General features: G+C 36.3%; 1 protein-coding gene across 9 annotated transcripts in view; it reads right to left on the bottom strand.

The window, feature by feature from the left end:
• Positions 1–27042, bottom strand: part of FOXP2 (forkhead box P2) — a 285057-nt gene that overhangs the window by 11690 nt on the left and 246325 nt on the right. For 4 of the 9 annotated variants that reach the window (XM_082257104.1, XM_082257105.1, XM_082257102.1 and 1 more), the window contains exons 17-18: positions 23084–23152; positions 12133–12222 (exon numbers count right to left, since the gene is read on the bottom strand). The exons of 2 other annotated variants lie outside the window; for them this stretch is intronic. In XM_082257104.1, the coding sequence (XP_082113230.1) occupies positions 12133–12222; positions 23084–23152 (159 nt within the window). The remainder of the gene's footprint in view (positions 1–12132; positions 12223–23083; positions 23153–27042) is intronic. 3 more of the 9 variants (XM_082257107.1, XM_082257106.1, XM_082257108.1) reach the window with 2 other exon arrangements.

Below are 27042 nucleotides of genomic sequence, written 5' to 3' on the forward strand. Positions count from 1 at the left end.
GCAGTATATTGTAATGAAATAAGGTGTATTATCATTCTTTATGCTGACACAGAGGGTATTAGCTATGCTCCAACTGGAATGGTACAATATTCTCTACTTTCCTTGACTTGATATTTACTGCAGCTTTCCAATATATGGCATAAAAATTGGCCCTTAATCACTGGAAGTCATCAACAAATTTCACTAGAGAACCAAACAGCATTTAAAAGAATACCCATGTTTAGGCATATTTCTGATCTATTGCTGAAAATGTACCTGATCATATGGTTCCGTAGAATTTTTAAAGAAAAGATTGTTATCATATAGTGATAAAGCTTTATGACCACACATTTTATTAAGGCTTGTTTTCAAGGCAGCATACTAAAAATGCTTTATGCTGTAATATATTGAAATTGATTTAAATAACCCCATTATGGGAAAATTAGATCTTCAGGGAGTATTCATTAAGCACCACCATCAAGGAGCCACAGTATTTCAAACAGACTGTATCTACTACCACCTAATAGTATATTTCACACTGGTACAGGCAGATATAGCAATGCAACTCTTAAGTATGTGAAGGATCTGCTCTATCTCTTCTAATTTATTCTAACCAGCAAACAAAAATGGTTCTATTCAATATTTTATATTGCATGTTATAATTGATGAGCCACGTAACCACAAACATTTGATAGAAAAGTAAAGCTTTTTATTTAGCATTTATATATATATATATATATATATATATAAAAAAAGGTATGGCAGAAAGTTAGAAGTAGGGGCTGTAGAAATAAAAAGTTGAATTTCCTAGCAGTGATGTAATGTAAAACGGTTATCAGTTAGTAATCATAAACAGTGATAAAATATCTCCATCTCCTGTATGTTCAGCTTTGTATTATAGAGCAAAGTATAGGGTCATTTAGCACAACTTTCTAAAGAGAAAAGCACTTCCTGCAAAGAGCAGTACTCCTAAAAATCGTTCAGAATCTTGAGGCCTCATGCACACTTGAAAATCTGTGTTCAGCTTTTCTAAGGCCTGGTTCACACCTATGCAGTTTGTAGTTGATGCAATTTGCATTTTTCAACACATGTTCCTAATCCATTGAAGTCTATAGAACCAAAAACACAACCTGCTGGTCCCTGGTCCATTCCATAAAATGCAGGGATGTAAACATGACCCATAGGATACCATGTTAAATGGACTGTAGAGGGTTTCTGTAAAACAAAAAAGGCACTAAAAATGCATAGGTGTGAACCAGGCTTTAATGCAGGAGCGGTTATCTGGGAAGTGTAAACAACTTTTATGGCTCCCAGATCCCTTTTCCTGCGTTTAGATGTTTTTACTTTAAAGCAGGTTTAGAAGTGTTTAGATGCATTTAAATCCATTCAGCTACGTTCAACCAATACTAAACTGACTGTGAATACAACATTTTCTTGATTTGTTAAGCACATCTAAATGATGAGCTTGTATAAGCTACTGAACGTTAAGTGCACAAATGTACATAGAAGAACAGGATGCATTCAGATCAGTTTTAAAATGTTCACTCTGCAGAGCTCAGTGGCCTTTTTTGATGCTGTGCATAGTCTACTGTGTTATTTTGATTAAAAAAAAAAAAAAAAAAAAAAAAAAAAAAAAAAAAACAGGTGACATTTTCATACAAGTCTGTTTTCTAGGAGTCTAGGTTGCCAAAGTAAGGTTAGAGAGGTGAGGGAATTGCAGTCAATTAGCTCACTGGTGCTGTAGATACTACATAGTTTGTCATAAGGTTAAATTTAGCAGAACGTGATTACATTACACAAAATATTTTTTTCTTTGCAGGATAGCATGTGTACATACAATATTTATTGCTGCTACCTCTCACTATGTGGAGCTATGTAGGGCACAGAGCTTAACACTAGGCAGACCGATAAGTAAACAGTTGAAATACATACACCCCAACTGATTTACCTGCTAAAAGATTTCTAACTTTCTATTTGTTCCTGAGATTTACACAGTCTTGCCAGACAGCAGAGCTGGCTTGATGACCTATGCAATATAGCTAGGTGACACCAGAAGTAGTAGACTGGTTATCTTACATCACTCTCATACACTCACCCTCTGTTCTCTCTTACTGTCAGCAACCTGAACAATGTCACTTACCTGTTTGGTTTCAAGGGCTGTCCCTTCCCCTCTCTGATCTGAGGTTTGCTGCATAGGTGTTTACACAAGACTAAAATCAAGTGACCTGGCGCATTTACTAAAAGAATTGGGGATTTTTTTTAATTTTTACTTAAATTATCCAATTATACAGATTAAATAAGTAATCAGGAATTTGCTTTTCACATGACTAGATAATTGAAGTAAATATTCACACAATTTATTGTGTGAAGATTATCAACTCCTTTAGTAAATTAGCATCATTATTTAGGTACCAACACTGGCTGCTTTAAAAACAAATGTAATAGTTTTTTTTTTTTTTTTAAACAAAGCTGCATTAATTGGTGATTTCTTTATACCTGTCTCGAGTTAAGAGTGAACTACTTTTAAACTAACCATGTAAGATACATTCTACAATACAGGAAACCACACCCATGTCATTTAACTATATATAAATGAATGAGAAGCATGCATGTCAAAACACCTGTTAAGAGATATATATCTCAGATTGTATTATTTGCCAATTTGTGTGGTTTTCTGCATTTTTGCAGCACATTTTAAACTCTTTATGTCCATAAAAAGTATTTACTTTGAACTATTCAAAAAAAAAAAATAAGATAAAGTAATAGCAACCAACAAGGTCTCTGAGATCATTTTCTGGGTCTTCACACTTTTTATGGTATCTATATCTTATTTATACATTAGTCCCCCTATGAGGCGTAGAAAATATTTTCTAAAATACATCTGATACACAGTTCCAATTCACTTTGATACAGATTAAGAAAAAAAATTAAGAAATGAAGAGTCCTGTAAACAATATTTAAATACATTTGAATTGAATACCAAGATAAAACTACAATAGTTGCATGTTTTATTCTAGCTGTTCTTCTTCAAGATTTCTTTGTGACATCCAAATTAAAAGAGATCTTAACTGCACCTATGCAGTTAATAAATATTTATATATTCCACGGTGTTAACAATTGGGGTTTCATGTCTAACAAAACTGTGGCAGCCAGAGCTACTGAATAATACAGAAAATCAGCATCTTTATCTAGAGCAAAATGTCAAAACACTGACTTAGATGTACGTGTCTATTACATACATATACATAAAGTACATTTGTGGATACAAAATCTACCTTGCAACCCTCCCCTTAGAATACAGATATATCCACCCAAGGAGTCAGCGAGTAGAATAAATATTGTTAGCATGACAGCTCATGAAACAGCTAGAGAGAACAAAAAATGGAATTGCTAAAACATGGTAATCGCTTTGATATGGAGAGGTTTCTCAAGCTATAGGTGTTGAAGCATTGAATAATCGTCATCACGGGGAACATTATGCTCAGCATAGAAATACAGAATCATGTAATAGTTTTACTTTTATTATTATTAGTAGTAATACTTTATATAAATAATTCCTCTTTACAGGGGAAAGAAGATGTCAGATAATTCATCTGTACAAAATAAAGAACACCTCAGGTTCAAGTACATGCAAATCTCTTGTTAAAGCTGAACCTCAAGCAGATCTGAAAGACAGAAATGCAGCTCTGCAATCTCTACCCTCTTGCAGTCTTGGCACAGCAGAGCTCATAGAAAGGGAAGGAGCAGGAGCACAAGGACCATATCATGTATGCTGCAGTGCAAGAAGCATGCTGATAGGTGGAGAGAGCAGAATGAAGGAGAGATGAGCTCATCAGCGCGCTGCTTCTCCTTTCATAGTTCAGTCACAGGGCGGGTGTTGGGGGGGGGGGAAAGGGGGCTGTTATTGAAAGTGAAACTTCAGCAGTAAAAAATTAGGTCCTCTCCCCTGCCAGACAGGACTGTTCTAGGGGACATAGCAACACAAATCCCAGGACTGAATATACAGAAACACAAATCCGTTGGCAGGTAAAAGAGCTATAAAATATGTTTTTTATCTATGCATTTAGCTGTTTTCCTGGACAGATTTACTCAGATTCCTGTGCTTAAATTGTTCTCAATTATTATTTTACAATTGGTAAGGCAGACCTCCTCAAGTGCAGAGACCATTATGCCCCCTTGAGGAAGCTGATCCTTAAGCAAAATAGGACTTGGAAATGTTGATGGTTTTTTTGAGGGGGATCCCCTTTATACCTCCATGGTACTTTACTCTGTGTTATCCAGCATCTAATCCAGCATCTAATTTTTTGTGGTGGACCGCATCTCACATCGCAACAATTCATCACATCTTTCTCCCACTTGCACCTTCTTTAGGACATCAAGGCATATAGAAATTTTTTGGAAGATTTCCATGGGCTATTGCACAGTGGTAGGAGAGTTTATGACTAGCTGGTCTACTCATTGAACAGAGATGATGATGCTGATTCAATGAGCATGCTTGAGCAGGAAGCCTGCAATGCTAAGCCATGAAATAGGATTGCCAACTTACTTGGCTTAACAGGGCAGCAAAGGTGTGTGAATTACAAGACTAGATAAACAAAAATGCAGTGTAAATCACTTCAGATGCATGCAATTTAACTGTACATTTAGGTGTCTAAATACTTTATAAAAGAAATTTAGTGAGCTGCTAATGATCGAGCGTACATGAGTACACCCATGGGGGGAAGCCAGGAGCGCAGATGGCGGACGCCAGAAGAGGAGGATTGGGGCTGCTCTGTGCAAAACCATTGCACAAAGTAGGTAAGTATAACATGTATGTTCTTTTTTAAAAAAAATATGTTAACAATCACTTTGGGTATATTGATATATTTAATGTTGCTTGTCCCTCCCATGACTCATGACACGTTCACTTTAAATCATTTCCATCTTATCTTTAATCTTTGAAAAATTAGTAATTACCATTTCTCACAGTTTGAGAGTAAACGCGCTATATTTATGTAAAGGACAAAGGACTGGTAGATTTTGGTTTCCTTTTCTTTGTATTAGGTTAAAATTTCAGCTAATAAGGCAATACAAGAGATTTTGATAAACGTGTGTTACAAGAAAATCATGTAAAAACAAGAAGTTTACAAAAAGGAGATGGATCTACACTTTTACAGAAAGGGCTACAGTTTTTAGAAAAACGATTGAAAATGATAGAATTTTCAAATGTTATTTTGCTTTCGGGAACATAAACGATTAATCCTAAACAGATTACATTTCTCTTCCATGGTCTGTGTAAGATGTACAAAAGGTGTAAGATGTAGGTTAGCAGTCAGTTACAATATAGAATATAATCCTAAATAACCCCATAGGACAATAATATGATCCTCATATATGCATTCCTCATATATAGAGGAAGCAGAAGGTAAAACAAAGGCGCTTTTAAGAAAATGCTTGATGATAATGCACGTAGTCACACTTCTATAATCCTATGCACATGTCTTTTTCCTGTATAGCTGTGTTTTAAATCAAACAAAGTTAATTTTTTTAAAATATTATTTTGATCTGACAGCTGTTAGGGATCACAAAGTAAATGGATTCAGACAATTCTGACCTAGCCTTGGGCAGAAAAAAAATAAAACATCAGAAAACTCTCTAAAATGAAAAGTTTGTCAGATTTACTACTAGATTTAGAAAAATAAAGAATATAGCCATAACATGGATATCCAGGAAATGTTGTTCCCATGATGTCAGATGCAAAGGTATTTACCCAAATCCCGGGATTGAAGTCCTACATTATGCAGTATTAAATTACACCTCATAAATATCTGGCTACAATATGAAAACATTTCACAAAGTTTAGATTTCCAATAATTGCAACTTTTAGCATTATGTGAAAATCTTGAATATACGTAGAGTTAGGCAAGTGTTTTTCTGTAATAATTCCTGCTTTTACACTGGAATTGTTACAATTCTGTACAAATCATGCATGTACACCTTAGTTGTGGATATACATGGGTGCTATTGTTGTAAAGGGGTTTTCATTTTACATTACTTTGGTTAATGCCACTAAATGAACCCCACTATGAGCCCAGAATATCTGGTCTGTTTAAATTAGAGCAAATTTTGTGGTGAGAGAATGAAATTGCAGATGGTGGTGGCATAAAAGCTGTGGGTTCATCACCTACACATCTACCACCCTTCACATGTAGCTGCCTGTGTATGATCTGCAACAAAGCGTGTCCGGTAATTGCAATTTTACTTTCACTGCATTGCATAACGTGTGCCTAACATCATCTTCCAATCACTGTAAAGTGCAATACTATCCTAAATACATCTGAATCTTGTGTAGGCAGGCTTTTAAAGAGTGTCAGGTGCTGTAGTGTATTTAAAGTCTGAGTAAAAAAGTTGCAGGAGTCACCCTAATTAGTGTATGTCAGGTATCAGAATTTGCAACTATTTAATCAGGATAACATTAGCTACATGGGACATTACTATAACATTTGCCATTCTTGTCAAAGAAAAAAAAAACTATTATGTGAGATTTGAATTACATGGGCACTTCTAGAAAAGAAAATAATGTACATGTTTTAAAACTGCATATATTGATTTACTGCAATCTGTATTGACATTATGCAATGCGCAGTAACTATTAAGGTTTAGTCATGTTTAATCCTTAACTAATTCAACATAGTAAACAGATACCCTGAGTTATGAAAAAAAGTAGAACATGTTCACTTTGCAAGGTGAATTCTATTCTCGCAGGGGAATTTTAATTTACCTTAGTGAATGTAGGAAATCAATGCAGATCTGTGCAAGCAAAAATCTATTTTTTTATTCTCCTTGATTGGGTATTCTTTCACCACATTAATTTTGAAAAGTGAGCATGCATAATTCTTTTAATAAATGAGGGTCAGTGTATCTAACTCCAAGAAAAAAAAAGTAACATAGTGCAGCTCACCAATGCTTGGATGTGGTGAGTGCATTACTTTTCCTTTATTCAGGTTTGTTTTGCTTCATTTTAACCTTATAATCCTGTCAGTAAAATACTTTCTGCCCTAGGGTGACAACAATCACTCGCTGCTCTGTATCTATATATGGTGGAGTACAGAAAGTTAGAAGCTCACTGGATTTCTGACATAAACAACCGGCATTTTCCCATATTGGCATTGGGCTTGTTCACTCTGCAATCCCTGCATTTATTGTGCAGTTCCACATGCACATCTACAGTATCTCACATAAGTGAGTACATCCCTCACATTTTTGTAAATATTTTATTACATATTGCTACAATATAAAGTAGTGAGTGTAAAGCTTGTATAACAGTGTAAATTGACTGTGTTCTCAAAATAACTCAACACAGCCATTAATGTCTAAACCGCTTAAACAAAAGTGAGCACACCCCTAAGTAAAAATGTCCAAATTGGGCCCAAAGTGTCAATATATTGTGTGGCCACCATTATTTTCCAGCACTGACTTAACCCTCTTGGGCATGGAGTTCACCAGAGCTTTACAGGTTGCCACTGGAGTCCTATTCCATTCCTTCATGACAACATCATGGAGCTGGTGGATGTTAGAGACCTTGCACCATTGCACCTTGCAATGGTCATCTTGGAGGTGTGTTTGGGGTCGTTATGTTGGAATACTGCCATGTGGCCCAGTCTCCGAAGAGAGGGGATCATGCTCTGTTTCAGTATGTCACAGCATGTCACATGTTGGCATGCATGGTTCCTTCAAGGAAATGTAGCTCCCCAGTGCTGGCAGCACTCATTCAGCCCCAGACCATGACACTCCCACCACCATGCATGACTGAATGCAAGACACACTTGTCTTTGTACTCCTCACCTGGTTGCTGCCACACACACTTGACATCATCTGAACCAGTAGTTTATCTTGGTCTCATCAGACCACAAGACATGGTTCCAGTAATCCATGTCCTTAGTCTGCTTGTCCTCAGCAAACTGTTTGTGGGCTTTCTTGTGCATTATCTTTAGAAGAGGCTTCCTTCTGAGATGACAGCCATGCAGACCAATTTCATGCAGTGTGCAGCATATGATCTGAGCGCTGACAGGCCGACCCCCCACCCCTTCAACCTCTGCAGCAATGCTGGCAGCACTCATATGTCTATTTCCCAAAGACAACCTCTGGATATGACGCTGAGCACGTGCACTCAACGTCTTTAGTCAACCATGGCGAGGCCTTTTCAGAGTAGAACCTGTGCTGTTAAACCACTGTATGATCTTGGCCACCGTGCTGCAGCTCAGTTTCAGGGTCTTGATAATATCTTCTTATAGCCTAGGCCATCTTTATGTAGAGCAGCAATTCTTTTTTTCAGATCCCAGAGAGTTCTTTGCCATGAGGTGCCATGTTGAACTTCCAGTGACTAGTATGAGAGAGTGCGATAACATCAAATTTAACACACCTGATCCTCATTCACACCCAAGACCTCGAGTCTAATGAGGTCACATGACAGGATGTTAAATGACACCGGGGAGCGAAAATGGGCCCAATTTTGACTTAGGGGTGTACTCTTGTTGCCAGCGGTTTAGACATTAATGGCTGTGTGTTGAGTTATTTTGAGGGGACAGCAAATTGACACTGTTATACAAGCTGTACACTCACTACTTTACATTGTAGCAAAGTATAATTTCTTCAGTGTTGTCACATGAAAAGATATAATAAAATATTCACAAAAATGTGAGGGGTGTACTCACTTTTGTGAGATACTGTATATGCATTTGTAATGCATTTGCGTTGTGTTTGTGGGACATTTTTCTTGCATATGCATTTGTACTGTGCTTAAAACTGCATCTGGTATAAAGAAGCCATGAAAGTGACAAAATGTTGGGAACCATGCATGTACTGAAGAGATGTTCTGGATAAATACTGTGTGTGTGTGTATATGTATATATATATATATATATATATATATATATATATATATATATATATATATATATATATATTTACATTGTTGTATAGACACACATTTGAATAGATGTAATTGGTCACTGTGCTTTGTTCAGTGATATGGCAAATTCAATTGCTTAGATTACCTACTAGCATATCACCATAACAAAATAAATTCAACCATGTCCTGCCCAGCCCTGACATCCCCTTAACCACTTGCCGACCAGATATAAAGCTGCAGGTCGGCAGGTTCCTGTGTAACTACGTACCCTCGCGGGAGTGATTGTGGAGGCACGCACCCATTTGCCAGCAAGGAAGCTGATTTGTGGGGCTGGCAGCTGCGATTGCTGCCGGGCACCTGCGATCGCCCCACGTGGAGATAAAATGGCGGTCTGCTGTTGTAAACTCAGCAGACCGTTGTTCTGTCAGCAATCAACACAGGGCTCCTGTGTTCCTCCTATTTAGAAACACAGGTCCCTGTGTTGATTGCATAAGCCCATCCCCCCACAGTTAGAAAACACCCCCTAGGCATACATTTAACCCTTTGATCGCCCCCTGGTGTTAACCCCTTCCCTGCTAGAGTCATTAGTACAGTAGCAGTGCATATTTTTAGCACTGATTACTGTAGTAGTGTCCCAAAAGTGTCAAAAATGTCAGTTTGGTGTCCAATCTGTCCGCCACAATGTCGCAGTCCCACTAAAAATCGCTGATCGCCGCCATAACCAGTAAAAAAAAAATGACATAAGTCTTTCCCTTAGTTTGTAGGCGCGATAACGTTTGCGCAAACCAATCAAAATACGCTCATTAGGATTTTATTTACCAAAAATATGTAGCAGAAGAATGCAAATTGGCCTAAAATGATGAAAAAATTAGATTTTTACATTTTTTTTATTGGGAATGTTATATAGCAGAAAGAATTGTCACTTTTTTTTTTAGTTTATCGTGGAAAAAATCAAAAATCGAGCAGGTGATCAAATACCACCAAAAGAAAGCTCTGTTTGTGGGAAAAAAAGGACATCAATTTTATTAGTGTACAGCATCGCACAACCACGCAATTGTCAGTTAAATTTACGCAGTGCCAAATCCCAAAAAAAATGGCCTGGTCATTAAGGAAGTCTTCCGGTCCAGAACTGGTAAATTGGAGTATTATGCCTAGGAGGTGGGAAGGTTTACATGATCAGCTAACCACTGTGATTTGCTGTCATAGTGGTTACAAGATCAGGAGCTTGTCCTGCCAGCTCCCAATGATTACTAGAGACATTTAACAGCTCAGTCTCTGTGATGGGAACATGCAGTGAGTGCGCTCTCTGCAGAGAAAATTCTGCAGCCGATGGACATATATGTCTGTTGTGGGGCCATTAAAGCCCACTCTCTTTCCAGCAGCACATACCAGTTATGTGGGCGGCAAGAGGTTAAGATGTACAGGATGACATTAATTTCAATAAAAATATTTCACAACAGAAAAAAAATCCCAGGTGTCTGTTGAACTCTTCAACTTTCTTAGTACATGTTACCTGGAAATAGCAGGGATGAAACATGTGCATTCCAGTAGCTAGCTCGTCGACCCTTTTGGCTGCTTTATGAGGCCATATGTTACCAGTATGGTTCTTATAATGGGCATATACTGTATAACCCACATACCATTTGGGAGATTATTCTTTTAACATGTATATCTAAATAAATCATAAAAAGGAAAGCATGCAAATGTAATAGCAACAAAGAAAAAGTAGTGTTTTCTGTTAAGTCTCTTTTTTTCAGTGGGTTGAACTGGATATTTATTTTTCAACCAGATTAACTATGTAACGATGTACACAATAATTCTGGACAAATGACATGAGGTACTCTATTGTGAACACTGCTTTATGAAAAACTACAAGCACAGAGACTTCAGGCAATGTCCCCTTGCAAAAGTATGCAACATACAATGACCAAAGGAATGTATTACTAGTTGTCCATGGCCTTAAGTGGATCTCTACATTTGCATCCATATTTGAGACTCACTCCCCCCCCCCCCATTCACAAAACATACCTACAAATAATGATAAAAAAATACTGTCATTTTGTTGGGGCAGGCTAATACAGTGGATTATATAGGCAGCTTGTTTTGTTCAGAACAGCTTGCAATGTACAATTAGGGGACAAATAGGAGTTAACATTTAATATAAAGTCTGTGTTATATCAATTTGGCTGCAAAAGTAGTTGTACAGTATACTTTAAAGTTGAAATCTCTAATTCTGTCTAGCCAGTCTTATGATTCGCACTTCCTTACATTCACTACACTATCACCTTGTTCGGGTCATTAGTACCATTGGAAGTTGAATGCTGAACCAGGGGGTTGTTGTCACCTGGATGGCTGTGTAGTTTGAAAGGGCTGTATGTATCGTATATGATCAGGTGAACATAGTTACATAAAGTATTAAAAAACTGGAAAGTAAAACAGTATATGTATATATAGCAGTGTGTGTAAGTGTGTGTGTATATATATATATATATACACACACATTAGTTGTGTATTTAGCAGTTTTCCTAGAGTTCTGAATCCATTTTCATTCCAGGTTCATATGTACCTATATATATATATATATATATATAGGTACATATATATATAAAGAATACTCCATGGCAAGCTTTTATTTACGGTTGCACCAAAATTTGTGATGCTGATTTCAGTTTAAATCAAAAGTTCCCAATTACGGTCTTTCAGTACACGAACATATAATGTCAACTAAAAAAAAAAGACAACCCCTTAGAATTTGGAAAAATAAGAACAGACAACACACAAGGTGTTAATGCTGCACATTAGACAAAAAGTAAAATTAGACATTTAGGGAGTCAGATTAACTCATGCAATTCCCTATCTAGATTAGATAGAATTATTATTGACACTAACAATCTTTCATGCACAGCATGTATAAAAATGGCAAAACAATCTGATCTCATTGTAAAAAAATAGAAATAAAAATTTAGGTCAATATATTATTTCTGGCACTCTACAAAATACCACACAAACAAAAATTCAAGTTCTGATGACTGCTTGAACACTGCTCAATTGTTCCAAAGAGTGACCTATGACACTGATCATAACATTAAAAATAGTTTTAATTTGCTGTACTGCCTAAGCAGCTGGGAAAGATCAGTTTTTATTAAAAAAAAAAATCGAATTTTCCACACATGCAAAATATGATTTTATAATGCCATTATTAATTTGCTGTTACTGTGAATTCCCACCTACCCCTTAATCACATTAAAGCATAATAGGCTCACCGTTGTAGACACTGGAACAATCTCAGTGTGGAATGACAGGGGACTGGAATGATCCTTTTGTCAAGAGGAGTGACAAGGAACTTGAATGATCTGAAAGTGCAACAACAGGGGACTGGAACAATGTAAAAGGAAAATATACAGTAATAGCAATGACCCAAACTAAGACTGTAAGAAGTACTGAATGCCAAAAGACACAAAGTAGATATGATTGTGACAGATAAGATACAGAATTGTGAACTGAAAATGTTAGAAAGAACATAGTAAAAACACATGAGAGAAGATATATGAAATGGTTGAGTCCCACTCTGTATTCCCATAGCAATACTAAAATAAGTAAAAAAAACAAAAAACAAAACCTATTTACATCTAAGGTTTACACAAATTTCCCTGAGTGAAAAGAGCATTGATCATAAAAATGTTGGAAGTAAATACATTAGGGTACAATGGATATAAAAAGTCTAAACACCCCTGGTTTCTGTGATGTAAAAAAATGAAACTAAGAAAAGAAAAAGAAAATAACTTTTTCCACATTTAATGTGACCTATAAACTGTACAACTCAATTGAAAAACAAACTGAAATCTTTTAGGGGGGTAAGTAATAATAAAATAACAAAATAGTGTGGTTACATAAGTGTGCACACCCTCTTATAACTGGGGATGTAGCTGTGGTCAGAATTAAGCAATCACATTCAAACTCATGTTAAATAAGAGTCAGTACACACCTGCCATCATTTTAAATATGCCTCTGATTAACCCCAAATACAGTTCAGCTGTTCTAGTATGTCTTTCCTGACATTTTCTTAGCCGCATCCTACAGCAAAAGCCATGGTCTGCAGAGACCTTCCAAAGCATCAGAGGGATCTCATTGTTAAAAAGTATCAGTCAGGAGAAGGGTACAAAGAAATTCCAAGGCATTAGATATACCATGGAACACAGTAAAGACAGTCATCATCAAGGGGAGAAAATGTGGCACAACAGTGACATCACCAACAACTGGACATCCCTCCAAAATTAATGAAAAGACGAGAAGAAAACTGGTCAGGGAGGCTGCCAAGAGGCCTACCGCAACATTAATATCTGGCAAGTACTGTCTGTGCGGTACATGTGACAACTATCTTCTGTATTCTTTATATGTCTGGGCTATGGGGAGAGTGGCAAGATGGAAGCCTTTTCCTACAAAGAAAAACATCCAAGCCCGGCTAAATTTTGCAAAAACACATCTGAAGTCTCCCAAAAGCATGTGGGAAAATGTATTATGGTCTGATGAAACCAATGTTGAACTTTTTGCCCATAATTCCAAGAGATATGTTTGGCGCAAAAACAACACTGCACATCACCAAGGGTGTGCACACTTATGCAATCATATTATTTTTGTTTTTTTCAACCTTCTTCCACCTTAAAAACTTTAGTTTGTTATTCAACAGAGTTGTACAGTTTATAGGTAACATTAAAGGTAGAAAAAGTTCTGAAATGGTTTATCTTTGTCTCATTTTTTTACATCAGAGAAACCTGACATTTTAGCAGTGGTGTGTAGACTTTTTATATCCACTGTATAGGAAATACAGGACATACAGAAGACACCTAAACAGTAAACACTGCACATGCTTTTACTTACTCTAGGTAGTTTCTAAATGCAATCTCCATGCTGGTGCTGGTCCTACAAAGCCAAATTATCCAGTGTAAAAAACATATGGTAGGTTCGTGACTCCAATATACTGCAAAATTATGGCCAAGATGGCAGCTAAGAGTATGGCGACACAGGACCAACACCATCAAGGCAGAAAATGTCAAGAACGTTCAAACTAAGCAACACCAAAATGTATGGTTTTACGCTGTTCTTTTGCTAGAGCCAGTCGTTTTAGGGCCTTGCCACCTCATTGTAAAAAGTAAACGTTTTAAATGAAATTTGATTTGATTTTTTTTATGGTCAATTTTGGTTATCAAGATTAGAATGTTACAAGTAAAAAGGCTAATGTAGAAGTGTATTTAGGAATGCACAATGCTAAAATATACAATTGCTTCCACGTAGACACGAGACAATCTCTTGCCTTTATTCAACAATGAGTACATTTTTAAGAAAATATCTTCTTTTGCCAGCCCATGTAATACAACATTACAATGCATACCTTCTGTTTGGCAAAATAAACTTTAAGGGCATCCACTCTTAAATCTGTATATAAATGCTAAAACATTGCCATTTCAGCATATTCCTTCAGATGTAAATTATAGCACTATGAATGAAACCATCAAAATCCCAAAAATGTGTTTCTTACATCAAATGATCATAACCTCAGTAGGAATCACAAAAGAAATGTCTAGTTCTGAAATCATGTGATTCCTATTGAGGCTATGGTCATTTAATGTGAGATGCACGTTTTGGGATGAGGATGGTCTCATTCATAGATTCATAATTTACATTTGATTTTACTAAAGCAGTTCATATATAATTCTTTTTGCTAGTTGGTTTCTTGTATTAGCATATCCCTTGGTACATAAAATAAGGGTATTTTATTGATAATAAAAATAATTTGGCTCTTACAATTTAAGCTGTTAATACAGGGAAGCTTAATGTACACGAAAAAAAAAAAAAAAAAAAAAAAAACCACCACCACTCATACAGCTTTGCACTCCAAATGGTTCATATAGTTGCTAGGTCTTCTCAAGATAGGTAGTTGAAAGTTAGGAGGAAATCTCTGCTTAGAATGCCTCTATACCTCTGATAACACTGCTGGTGAATTTTAAGGTTCTGTTTTTTTTTTATCAGAATAGTGATTCAGTGATCCACAATAATTAATATTAGTCCTCTCAGTGACTGCGCTATGTATTGACTAACTGGAAAAACTGCTTTAAAAGTGGTTTTTACCTCTTCCTAGTCTATTGTAACATGACAGTCAGTCGGGAGCCCCATTATCCTTGGAGGATGTCCACCGGACACAGTCGATGACAGATCACTAGACCGGCTCTCTGCTGGTACCATGTCATCACTGTGGCCAATAACAGCAGATCACATGACAGTTGTACACAATGAAATCATTTGATTGATTTGAATGATTGCATTGTGTACTATTGTGATGAGCACTGTCATTGGTCACAGTGACACATGGTACAGACAGGGCCAATCACAGCTAAATTGTACCATGTGATTAGCCAATCACAGCTAATCACAATAGTAAACACTGAATAAATAGTTTTCATTCAGAAAAATGGTTGCCTATAACTGTAAAATTATATAAGCAATCATAGTGTGTGAAAAAAAAAATCCTGATCACCTCCCTAGAGTAGTACCGTGTTACTATGGTAACACTGTATTACTCTGGTCACTGTAGGTGACCAAAAAAAATTGTAAAAAATAAAATAAAATGTAATAAAATATAATAAAAATATGAATTTTTCTTTTCCCATACTGTCCCCATTCATTGACCCTGATCACTGCTCCACACCAGTTATATGATGATGCTGTACTGCACTGGTGACAGTATGTAAAAAAATTGTGAAAAACATTTTTTTTTTCATTTTCTAAAAAATTGTGACAAAAAAAATACAACTTAAAAAAAACTTGCCACGCCTCTTACTTAACACCTTGGATATTTGTACTGTCCTGGCATTTTCGTGTCTCAAGAAAAGATATAGCTCGTCACTACATCCAGATTGATCTATTTTCAGATATATATACCATAGTTTGTGGACTCTATAACTTTTCTACTGACTAAATAATATACACCAATTTGGGTTATTTTCACCAAGGAAATGTAGCAGAATACAGTTTGGCCTAAATTTATGAAGGAAGTTTATTTATTTTATTTATTATTTGCAAAATGTTATAACAGAAACAAAAAAAGCATCTTTTCTTTCGTTTTTCATTTATTTAGCAACAAAAAAAAAAAAAAAACAATTGGGGAAAAAATATATAAAAATGTCATATACATTGTTCAGGTATACTGTTGCATGTGCATGCAATTGTCATTCAAAGTGTGACAGCAGTGAAAGCTGAAAAATTGGCCTGGGCAAGAAGGGGGTAAAAGTGTCCACTATTCAAGCGGTTAATCCCAAACCCAAATATATTGCACATTCATTACATGTGGTGTCTGCACTAGTTGTATTTTTTTTTTTTTTTTTTTACTTTAGGCTTTTTCTCATCTGTTTTACCTGGTAATCTGGCCAGTAACACACTTGTATTAGAGTGCACACACTCTGGATGAATGAGCACAGGGGAAACTTTGGACAGCAGCATTGTCAGTTTGAGCTAGTTCTTTAAAAAAAACAAGCTACTAGCCAGATCACCAGGTAAAAATAAAAGAAAGAATGCTTGAAAAAAAGAGGTAAGCTGTAATATAATAAATGTTTGATTTTGGGTTTAAATATAGCATTACAAGTGTTTTATAATATATGTTTGGTAACAGCAAAACAAATACCTGTTGATCATTAACAAGGTAGGTTGTTTGGCCAAATGATCAGACAAGGGATAACTGTAACTTGCAGTTAAACAAACACATGCAAATTTGGAAGCAATCACGTGAATCCAGTTCAGAATAGCAAAGAGCATGCATATACTGCAGATTAAAACAAATTATGAAAGCTGCACAAACACAGACCATCCATAGCAATCTCTCGGTTGCTCAATTAGGGTAACATGGCTACATAGCTTAATCTCTATTTGACTAACAACAGAGTTTAGCTAAGATTTATTACATAAGTAAAACAGTAGAGAACATCGCAACTTGTGATTATTTTCATAAACAAAATCCTTATTAGTAAAGTCTAGGGTAGTTCTGGTAACAAAGGCAAATAGGGATCAAATGAACATGTATGCCACCCCACTAGAGCTAGATTACTTTGGTATAATTCAGGGAGGGAGCTGTGACAGCTCCTCCGGCTGCCCCATCACCAATTGTGATAGTGGTGGACCGTTCACCTGGCTATGGGCCCAGCTTTCTCTGCCGCTTAGGTATAGCCCCTCTGAGTTGCTGAGGGACCTATTTTCTCTGGGCATGTCCAGTAAAACAAGGAGTTGTGGGGAAAGTAGTCAAAGGGATCTGCACCTGCGTGCGGTGAATAAACAGACATTTTTTTTTACAAATAGATTTTTCTTTTATTAAACATATAAACAGAACAAATAATTACAGCTACATTACATTACTCTGCACAAAAACAAAACAAAACAGAACAAAAAAAAAAAAAAAAATTTTTGGGAGAGGAAGGGAAGGGGAATACCAACAAAACAGTTTAAGGGCTGGAAAAAGAAAAAAAAAAAAATTATTTTTAATAAGTTCCTGCTTCTGTCATTATAGAACAGGTGACATTGGCACGCCTACCGCATCAATCCAAGCTGACCACACTTTATCAAATTTCTTTGGGCAATTCCTACTACCGTATGTGAAACGGTAGAATGGAAGTGTCTTAGTAACGGCAGCTATCCAGGTTGATCGGGTGGGAGGTTCGGGTAGCTTCCATCGCAAAAGGATTTCTCTCCTAGCGTAAAACAGGGTATACATAATGCACATTTTATCGTATCTATCCCCTCCCACTTCTGTAAGGTTACTCAATAGAGTTACCTTTGGGTCCAAAGGAATCGTAATGTCAAAAATTTCCCCAATAGTATCCGTCACGGCCTTCCAAAAGGTTGCCAGCTCCGGACACGACCAAACTACATGTATAAAGGTACCAATTCCATGCCCACATCTGGCACACGAGGGATCCTTCATAGGATATATCCTAGCAAGACGTTGCGGCGTATAGTATGCTCTGTGTAAGAATTTAAGTTGTATAAATCTATCCCTAGCCGCTATCATTGAGGGGATATAATTATTAACCGAGTCCTCCCAATCTTCAACCGTCAGGTCAGGGATGTCATCCTTCCATTTATTATAGATTTTCTCAAGAGACCGACCATGATCTGTTGAAAGTATAAAGTATATAGCAGAGAGAGTTTTCCCTATTACCTTGAACGTTAGCATTTTCTCCAAAGGGTCTGATTCCAAGATAACAGGGCCTTGGAACTGAGCCCGCATAGCATGACTAAGCTGGTGGTAACGAAAAACCATAGTGGGAGGCAATGAGTAGGTATACTGGAGTGCGTCAAACCCTAGAAGTCTTCCATCTTTAATAACATGTTTCATGGTCACAATCCCTCTGGCAGCCCATACCTGGGGTTCAGGAAGTTGGTACAAATGTAATAGATTAGGATTACCCCACAACGGAGTGTGGGGGGATATATGTAGAGGTGCATTATATATCACCCGCGCCTGAGTCCATATCCGCAGCACCGTCTTCATCAGACTGGTTATTTGAGGATGTGCCCGTTCACCCCGGAAAACCAGATTACTAAGGGCCGCATAGGAACCCAGCAATGCTGCTTCTAGTGTAACTGCGGAGTTAGTTTTGGGTTGGGAAAACCACCACCGGACCGTCACCAGTACAGCCGCCCAAAAGTACAGCTTAAAGTTAGGAAGCGCTAAACCCCCTCTTGCAAGTGGGAGATATAACGTACGCTTTGCGACTCGTGGAATACACATTTTACAGTCCTAGTGGAAAAAATAAATTCAGCTACCATATCTAAGGACAAATAGGCCCCAATATATTGAGATCAGTGAAACATCACATATGACTATCCCTACTAGATTACTGCACATTGTAAATTTTAAGTACAGTTTATAGTATTTTATTAAAAAAAATGAATCAGCATGTAAGGAACTTCACAAACACTTCAGCTACATTGCTATAATTGTATGCAGAGCTTTGTTATGTCAGAATATTTAAGCGGTATGTATGCAGTGGGTACATGTACAGTCCACATCAGTGACCATATACACTGTGCAAGTGTAGTATGCCAACAAATAAGTTGGAATAGTTCAATTCTGCAGTCCACAAACTTTCTACAAATGTCAAAATAAAGCAACAATTTGAATCATCTTCAATGTTTTCTATTCAAAATGGGGTGGTGTACACCATTTCTCACATAATACATATCCAGGGTGACATATTACCTTTGCACTGACAATAAAATTCCAGGATAAAGGATGTAAGAAATTAGGATAACTTATGCAATGTAAACACATATGCCAATGTAAAATAGGCCCATGAACAAGTAATGAGGACTATTTACTAAAAACTTGAGATAGCTTGCTTAGTTTACAGGATTTTTTATATGTACACATGTTTGGATGATAAAAGCGAATACGGCTTTACTTTACTATTTATTAAGCTAATTAAAAATATCTTTAGAAGAGTGAACAATGATATCGCTAAGTGAACAGTGTCAACTCTTTTAGTAAAATCACCCCACAAAAATACATATGAACCCAAATGTATAAATTATTTGAACAATACAGTAATTGTATATAATGACAGATGAAATGCTTAACTTTGCAAAGCATGTAGAATACAAAAAGAGTACATAAGTGATACTAGCACTTGAGGGTAATTGGATCACACCTGCCAACATGCCCAAACTCCTTCTTTTGTGTAAGGGTAACTTTAAACAAATTGCTTAAAAACACTGTGAGCTGATATACTGAAACTTTAAAAGGTAGGCAATTTAAATTTATAAATATCATTAGAAAAATGTATACCTGTCTGCAGAAAACCATAAAGGACAATGTACTCAGATGTAACTTGAATTTTCATTTAACAAGGCTGCACCTTATGCAGTTTTTAAGTTAGTTCATTAATACACTATATTGTCAAAAGTATTATCTGCATTTACACGCACATAAATTTTAATGGCTGACGCCTCAAGAGTTCCCTTCACTGGAACTAAGGGGCCAAGCCCAACCCCTGAAAAACAACCCCACACCATAATCCCCCCTCCACCAAATTATTTGGACCAGTGCACAAAGCAAGGTCCATAAAGGCATGGAAGAGCATCAAACATTCCCATAGACACACCTTTAAACCTTGTGGACAGCCTTCCCAGAAGAGTTGAAGCTGTTATAGCTGCAAAGAGTGGGCCAACTCAAAACTGAACCCTACAGACTAAGACTGGCATGCCATTTAAGTTCATGTGCATGTAAAGGCAGGTGTCCCAATACTTTTGACAATATAGTGTATATATATATATATATAGTATTTATTAGTCAGATAATCAGACTGCTGTATCTCTGATCATGCAAAATAAATTAAGCCCAGACTGATACCATCATTATGAATAATGTGGCAGAGATGTAATGTAGATGTCTCAGCTGGGAACTCTCCATCCTAGCTGACCAGAAGTGGTTTGCGCAGCCTTGTACAGCCCCTTACAACAGACTGGAGTTGCTGTGCAGACCTATATGCCTTCTATGACTATACATAATGGTGTTTGAAACGAATGTGTATTTCTTCATCACATGAGGACACTAGGATTTCCTTTTGTTGTTACAGTTAACTAAGCTTATGTGCATATTTAATTAAACAATGTGGAAGAGTACTCTGAATATTTATGTGCACCTGTGAAGAGTGGTGCTCCAATAAAGCATATTTTCATATAGCATCTGCAGCAAGTTCAACATCAGCTTGCACATATAACAGACACAGCTGAAAATCTCTCAGGGTGCAAAATAGGGTTTAAGGTTATATTAAAAACCATTTTTGACTATTACAAATATGTACAGTAGCTCACAAAAGTGAGTACACCCCTCACATTTTTGTTATTTATTTCTTTTCATGTGACAACACTAAAGAAATTACACTTTGCTACAATGTAAAGTAGTGAGTGTACAGCTTGTATAACAGTGTAGATTTGCTGTCGTCTCAAAAAAACTCAAAACACAGATATTAATGTCTAAACCGCTGGCAACAAAAGTGAGATGCTAGCAGCATTAAAAAAAAAAAAATAAATAAACCTGCAAGTGTTTTAATGTGAATAAGTGGAATGTGCAAAACTTTACAATGCTGCTTCTGCATACTACATGCTTCTGTTGACAAAAAAAAGTTCTCCTTTTGCAATTAAAGTCATTCATGAATATGCATTACTAACCTGCTGCTTTTTACATTTTTTTTTTTTTTACATTCTTTACATGTAGACCGTTAAATTTTACATATTGAAATTGGTAAACAGGTTTTTTTAAAACCTTTACAACACCATTCCTACTCCAAATCCTACTTCAACATGTATCTAAACCCAAAAATAAAAATGTAATATACTGCAGCTTGTTAGTCCTTAGATGCGATGGCTGTATCAGTTGCCCAATTTCTTTTTCTATTCTTTATTCTCACCTGGCAATCCCCAATCCCTGTCCCTGGATGGTTATCCTCAGCACTCCCCCCCCCCCCCACTATCTATACAAGGAGCCAAGATTGCCACCCAGGCTAACCAACAGACATGCTTGCCTTTGTCCATCCATCAAATAGGGATAGGGAGATTAGTAGCTTACAAAAGAAAGATACATTGGTTGATACATCAGTTCAACTCACTGGAGGTGATAAGAGATTCTACATTTCTGGCAAAACCAATTTTTTTATTTTTTTCTGTACTTGTTAAAAATGTTCCTAGCCTGAATTCCTTCCTTAATTAAGGAGAAACTTCCCTAAACCCTAGACTCACAGTTTGTCCTATACATCTCGCTCATCAACTTTATTATGAAACACCTAGATTAACCTAGTTAGGCTTACCTTTAGTTCAGGTTCTACTTTTGACATGTTTCTTTTTTGGCAAAGATGGCTGTGACCGCAATACCTGAATGTACTAAACATTATTTATTTCACTTGAAAAAAAATTTCTTGGGAAGGAAAAAAAAAAGAAGAAGTGGATGGTGTGCCCCTCCCGGCCCAGGACACAGTTTGTTCCCAATAAGGGGTGTCTGGATGGGTGGTCGACACCATTAATGTTCCACTGTTCTAAATTTAAATATACCTTTATTACTATTGATAACACTTATTATATGTTATAATCCCATCATTGAACTTAATACTATATATGTATGATATTTCTTCTACTTGCTTGTAATGTTTTATTTCCTGAAAATTCAATAAAGAAATTTTGGAAAAAAAAGAAAAAAAAAGTTCCTTGCCTGAAAAATAAAATGACTGCTGCAACCATATCTAAGAATTAGTACGCTAAAATATATTACATTTTGTTTTCCTTTAAATTGTTATTAACTCTCTTTACAGCCCATTCAGACTGGCGCAACACGACTTTGTGGGGCAAACTGTGAATTCAGCGCGACTTGCACGGACTTCATATAACTGAAGTCAATGCAAGTCCCCTCCAGGTTGCCCCAAAGTAGTACAGGACCCTTTTTCTAAGTCGGAGCGACTTGTGTCACTCCTATTAGAACGGGTCCTGTACTACACAATGGCGAGCGACCGACCGCGACTTGTCAGGCGACCAAGTCGCCTGACAAGTCGGGCTAGTCTGAATGGACTCCCAATAACACTACTGCTAAGTAAATAAAAATTGCATAATTCTATATGTAATTCTTGTAAATTCTATACGAAAATGGATTTTGAGATACAGGATCCTCAGGTTCCAGCAGGTGGCTATGCACCAATAGAACTCTTCTGAAATGGTGGAGTTATGCAATACATGTGTGTGTCCATACCCAAGTGATTTTCAGGTATATTTTTATACCACTTGCAAAGTTTTTATTTTTACTTTTCTGTAGACCTCTCTATGTTGATTACATTTAGCACTAGTTGCTGGCAATGACATTCATACACACAGAGAAATGGCAAAAGCTTTTATATATGCAGTATATTTATAAACCATTACATACTTCATATGTACTTTGTTACATATAAAACTATGAGTGAAACACATTCATCCAAACTTCATTTAATATTGCAATGTGGAGTAATTAATGTCAAAAGGAAAGCAGTAGATCAAAAGAAATTCTATAGCTTTAGTGGGCAGATTGAGTAGGAGCAACATTGTTTCCACTATTGCATATGATAAAACTATTTGATTGCTCTCACATAAAATGTTGGAAGGGACAGCTTTACGAACACACTGAGAAGTAATTCAAAGCAATCATACCTGTTGGCAATGCAATGTATTATCTCAGACAACCAGCTCATCTGAGTCTCAAAATATTTCATGTTTCTCCTGACAGAATCAAAAATGAAAGTGTAAGACAGGACAATGTCAAAAACTAAAGAACAAGGAGGGTAAAGGAAAAAAACAAGAGAAAAAATGCAGAAATGTTTGAATAAGGAAGCAATATTTGAATTTTTTAGATGTTTTTAAGGCTGATAAAACACTGTTATCTTGAATTGCTAAACATTACTATACACTGTTTTGGGGCCACATACCCCATTTTCTACATTGTTGTTTCTTTACATTTAGGTGTTGTGATCAGTAGTTTTAAACTTGCATTATCACAATGTGACATGCTGAGATGTCATGGGAAATGTTGTATGAAGCTAGGAGATAATATGCTCCTGCTCTTGATAAACTCAGTATGGCACTTTTTTAATGCAATAATAAAAAAAAAAAAATAGCGTGTGCACCAGCTACAAGAAATGCTGAACAGTACAGTTGCAAAGCACTGGCAAGTGTGTAAGCACCCGCTTTGTTCATTTCACTCTTTAAGTCTTTCAGAAAGGGTACTTAAAACCGTATTAAAACCCAAAACTTGCAGCTTACCAATCATTAGATGTGGTGGCTGCACCAGTTTATCTTTGGCCCTCCCCCTCTGTTTCCACCTAATGATTTCGCCAGTAACACATCTCCTGTATTAATGAGACACAACTCTGGAGGGATGGGAAGTGGAGGCACAACAGACAGCAGCATTATCAGCTATGAAGGGAGGGGGGGGGGGTGTTAAATGAAATAGCAGATTTAGAACCACTAACAAATTGAAGCCAAACTCCAGCTCACACTTTATAAGCAGTTACAGCAATTTTTTTTTTCATCCATGTTAACTGATAGTCTGCTGGAGAGTTTGTGCTGTGAAAAACAACAGACTTGCTGGATGGATTACCATATGAAAATAGAAGAAAGAAAGCCAATAAATGGAAACGAATACAGCCATCACATCTGAGAATTGGTAAGCCAATATAATGCATATTTGCTTTTGGGTTAATTACTTCTTTTAAAAAATGGCCATTCCTTTCAATGTATCTCTTTCTGAAGCTGAGAGTCACCAGGCTTTTCTGCACCGCCACTACCCAGCAACATGATTGCTAATAGGTGGGTGGGGGAATAATGGTAAATTATTTTCTAACCTTGAGTGGTAGTTAAGTTGATACTTATCACCTGGTAAAAGGGGCAGGTATTTTACACATAAACTCCCCTTAACTTTTCCCTGTACCTTCTCCTGAGCACCGGAGATGTTGCCAAGCCTGGATCTCATTACCAATTGACACTGGTTCTCTTTTAGAAGCTTCCCATTTTTTTCCAGTCTGCTTCCCAAGGAACCCAAACAATGCTAAAGAGCATAAAGGGTGAATAAACATTGTTGAGGGATGTATGGATATATTTTATACAGGTGTTTCCTGAAGACAAATAGAAGCCATTCCAATATTTTTTGTATATTTGTGTCCCAATGATAACTGAAGTTTTTATCAGGATTGTCCATTTGCTAAAACTTGTGCAATTTAGTAAGAATGCCTTTATTCAAATTTCCCATGCCATGAAAATTATCTTAGATTTCACTGGACTTCCTTATTTAAATCCTTATGAATTATCTATCTATCTATCTATCTATCTATCTATCTATCTATCTATCTATCTATCTATCTATCTATCTATCTATCTATCTATCTATCTATCTATCTATTTTTAATACTGCTACCTAGGGAAACCCTAATCCTAGGTTTAATAATACTAAAATGATACATTATAGAGGATACCAAAATGGTACGTTATAGAGGAAACATTATACTTGCCAGAAGAAAACCGTTAATTAGAGAAAAAGCAAATAGCAATTTTTTTGCCCCAGTTGTGGATTTAAAGATATTTAAAACAAGTACCAACTATTTAAAAAATATTTAGCTAACATGTTAAAAATAAATCTGTCATGAATAAAATGCAACCATACTTGTGTTTTATATAAGATTACGGGTCCACTTTCATGGCACATATTAGCAATGAAGCAATTACTGAGCTTGTATTTGCCAGATAACTTTTCAAATGCTTTTCTGTGTGGTTCAAGGAATTTATTTTACTTTAATCAAAAATCAAAGGCAATTCTGCTTGGCCAGTTTAAGAAGTAACCAAAGAAATAACCAAAAAACACAGCTGTGTATGAGATCTACATCTAACTTTGTATACATTGTTCTTATACATCGTTGTTTTTACTGAATTCCTCGTGAGCCTTTACCAGGTGCGTATATCTATAAACTTTTAACATAGAAATAAATTATTGGAATTTACTAACAGCAACAACAAGGAAAGGAGTGTTTCTTCTGTATTCTACCTGTTGTTATAATGCCTGTATGTGAAACTCCAGAAAGGTCATAGAAAAACACATTATTTTAGGAACAGAGCCAATTATATGAAATGTTATTACATACCTGAAATAATATACTACAGATGTTTTGCATAATTTAGGATGTTTTTTTTCTTTGCTATTATTTGTAGGAGGCCACATTACAGGGAATCAAAAAGCAAAGTACATACTGCATCTCAGAAAATTCTGTATTAGTATGTAGACCAGATTAGCTGCTGCTATCCTTTGCTTTTGATACAAATATTTTGCTTATAATACAAATGGTAGCGGTGACACACAGACCACCACCACGTGTCAGACTCAAATGGTCCGACACTTAAAGTGGAAATATACTTACCTCCACTCCAGCGATGCAGTGTCTATGAGCACCATCATTGTCCAGTCTTCTTCTAAGGTGCAAAGTGTTACACATGCATGCCTCTCTTCGCATATATTCTTGTGCTTCCACAAATACCGGAGAAAGCTTTGATATACCAGTTATTCCTTGAGAGATCACATTTCTACTATTTAGGTTTATAACACACAATATGATTAAAGGAAGTGAGGAAAAAAATCAAAAACTATAAAAACAAAACTATTTCCTCTTATATAGACTGCTAATCTGCTACTTAATGGCACACAAGGTAGCATAGATCCTGCTTGTTCCTTGTGTTGGTTGAAGATTTGCTCCAGGCAAAAATAATTCAACATCATTTATTACAGTTATGTGTTTGTTACAAAACAATTGTACATATTTTACACAGAACTATCACTGTCTTTAGAATAATCTCCTGTAATTCCTTGTACAGGGGCACTCTAATTAGAAAAAGGGAGACAGATTTGTTACAAGAATCCAAAGGCTAGGCCTTTGTAATTCAGCAGGTCCTGCATTGCTGTTTTTTTGCAGTGTAGTCTGCATAGGGAGTCCAGGACCTGGCTGCGAAGTCTAGTAAGGATCACAAAGCTAGCTACAAAGAATAACAAATCCTTTGGTAGTTAAAACCACTTACACATTTGTATTTCAAATGTGTATTTTGCAGTTTGTCTGGAGTTCAACTTTAACAAAAGAGACAACTAAGTGCATAATTTTCACATATTTATCTATCTATATCCTGATACCATATATTGTTATCTAGCAGTAGAAAGTACTGCTGATATTGAATACATAGTGTATGATTATTTCATTTGCACATGATTTGCATCTCATTACTAATTATCTTCCTTTTAGAAATGCACTCTAAATTATAAGCTATGTTGAAGAAGTCCTAGTCACCATTTACATCAGTTTGTTTTTGTATTGTATTCTCATAGTTCTATTGTTATAGTACTGCATATTTCTGCAGACTATGACTTTGCTTCTCATGATGAGAAATCAAACATAAAATTAAATATTGGTTCAAAAACATTCCAACATTTTTAAAATGATTAACTGCATTTTATTCCTCCCCCCACTGGCATCTGGGTCAAAGAAGTGTGCTGAATATATTATCCTCATTGTTAGGAAAGACAATGAGAGGCTTGAAGGGGACAGACACAACATTTATCACTTCTAGCACCCCTTTAA

The sequence above is a fragment of the Pelophylax lessonae genome (assembly GCF_965119305.1).
Source record: "Pelophylax lessonae genome assembly, chromosome: 4".
Taxonomy (NCBI): Eukaryota; Metazoa; Chordata; class Amphibia; order Anura; family Ranidae; genus Pelophylax; species Pelophylax lessonae.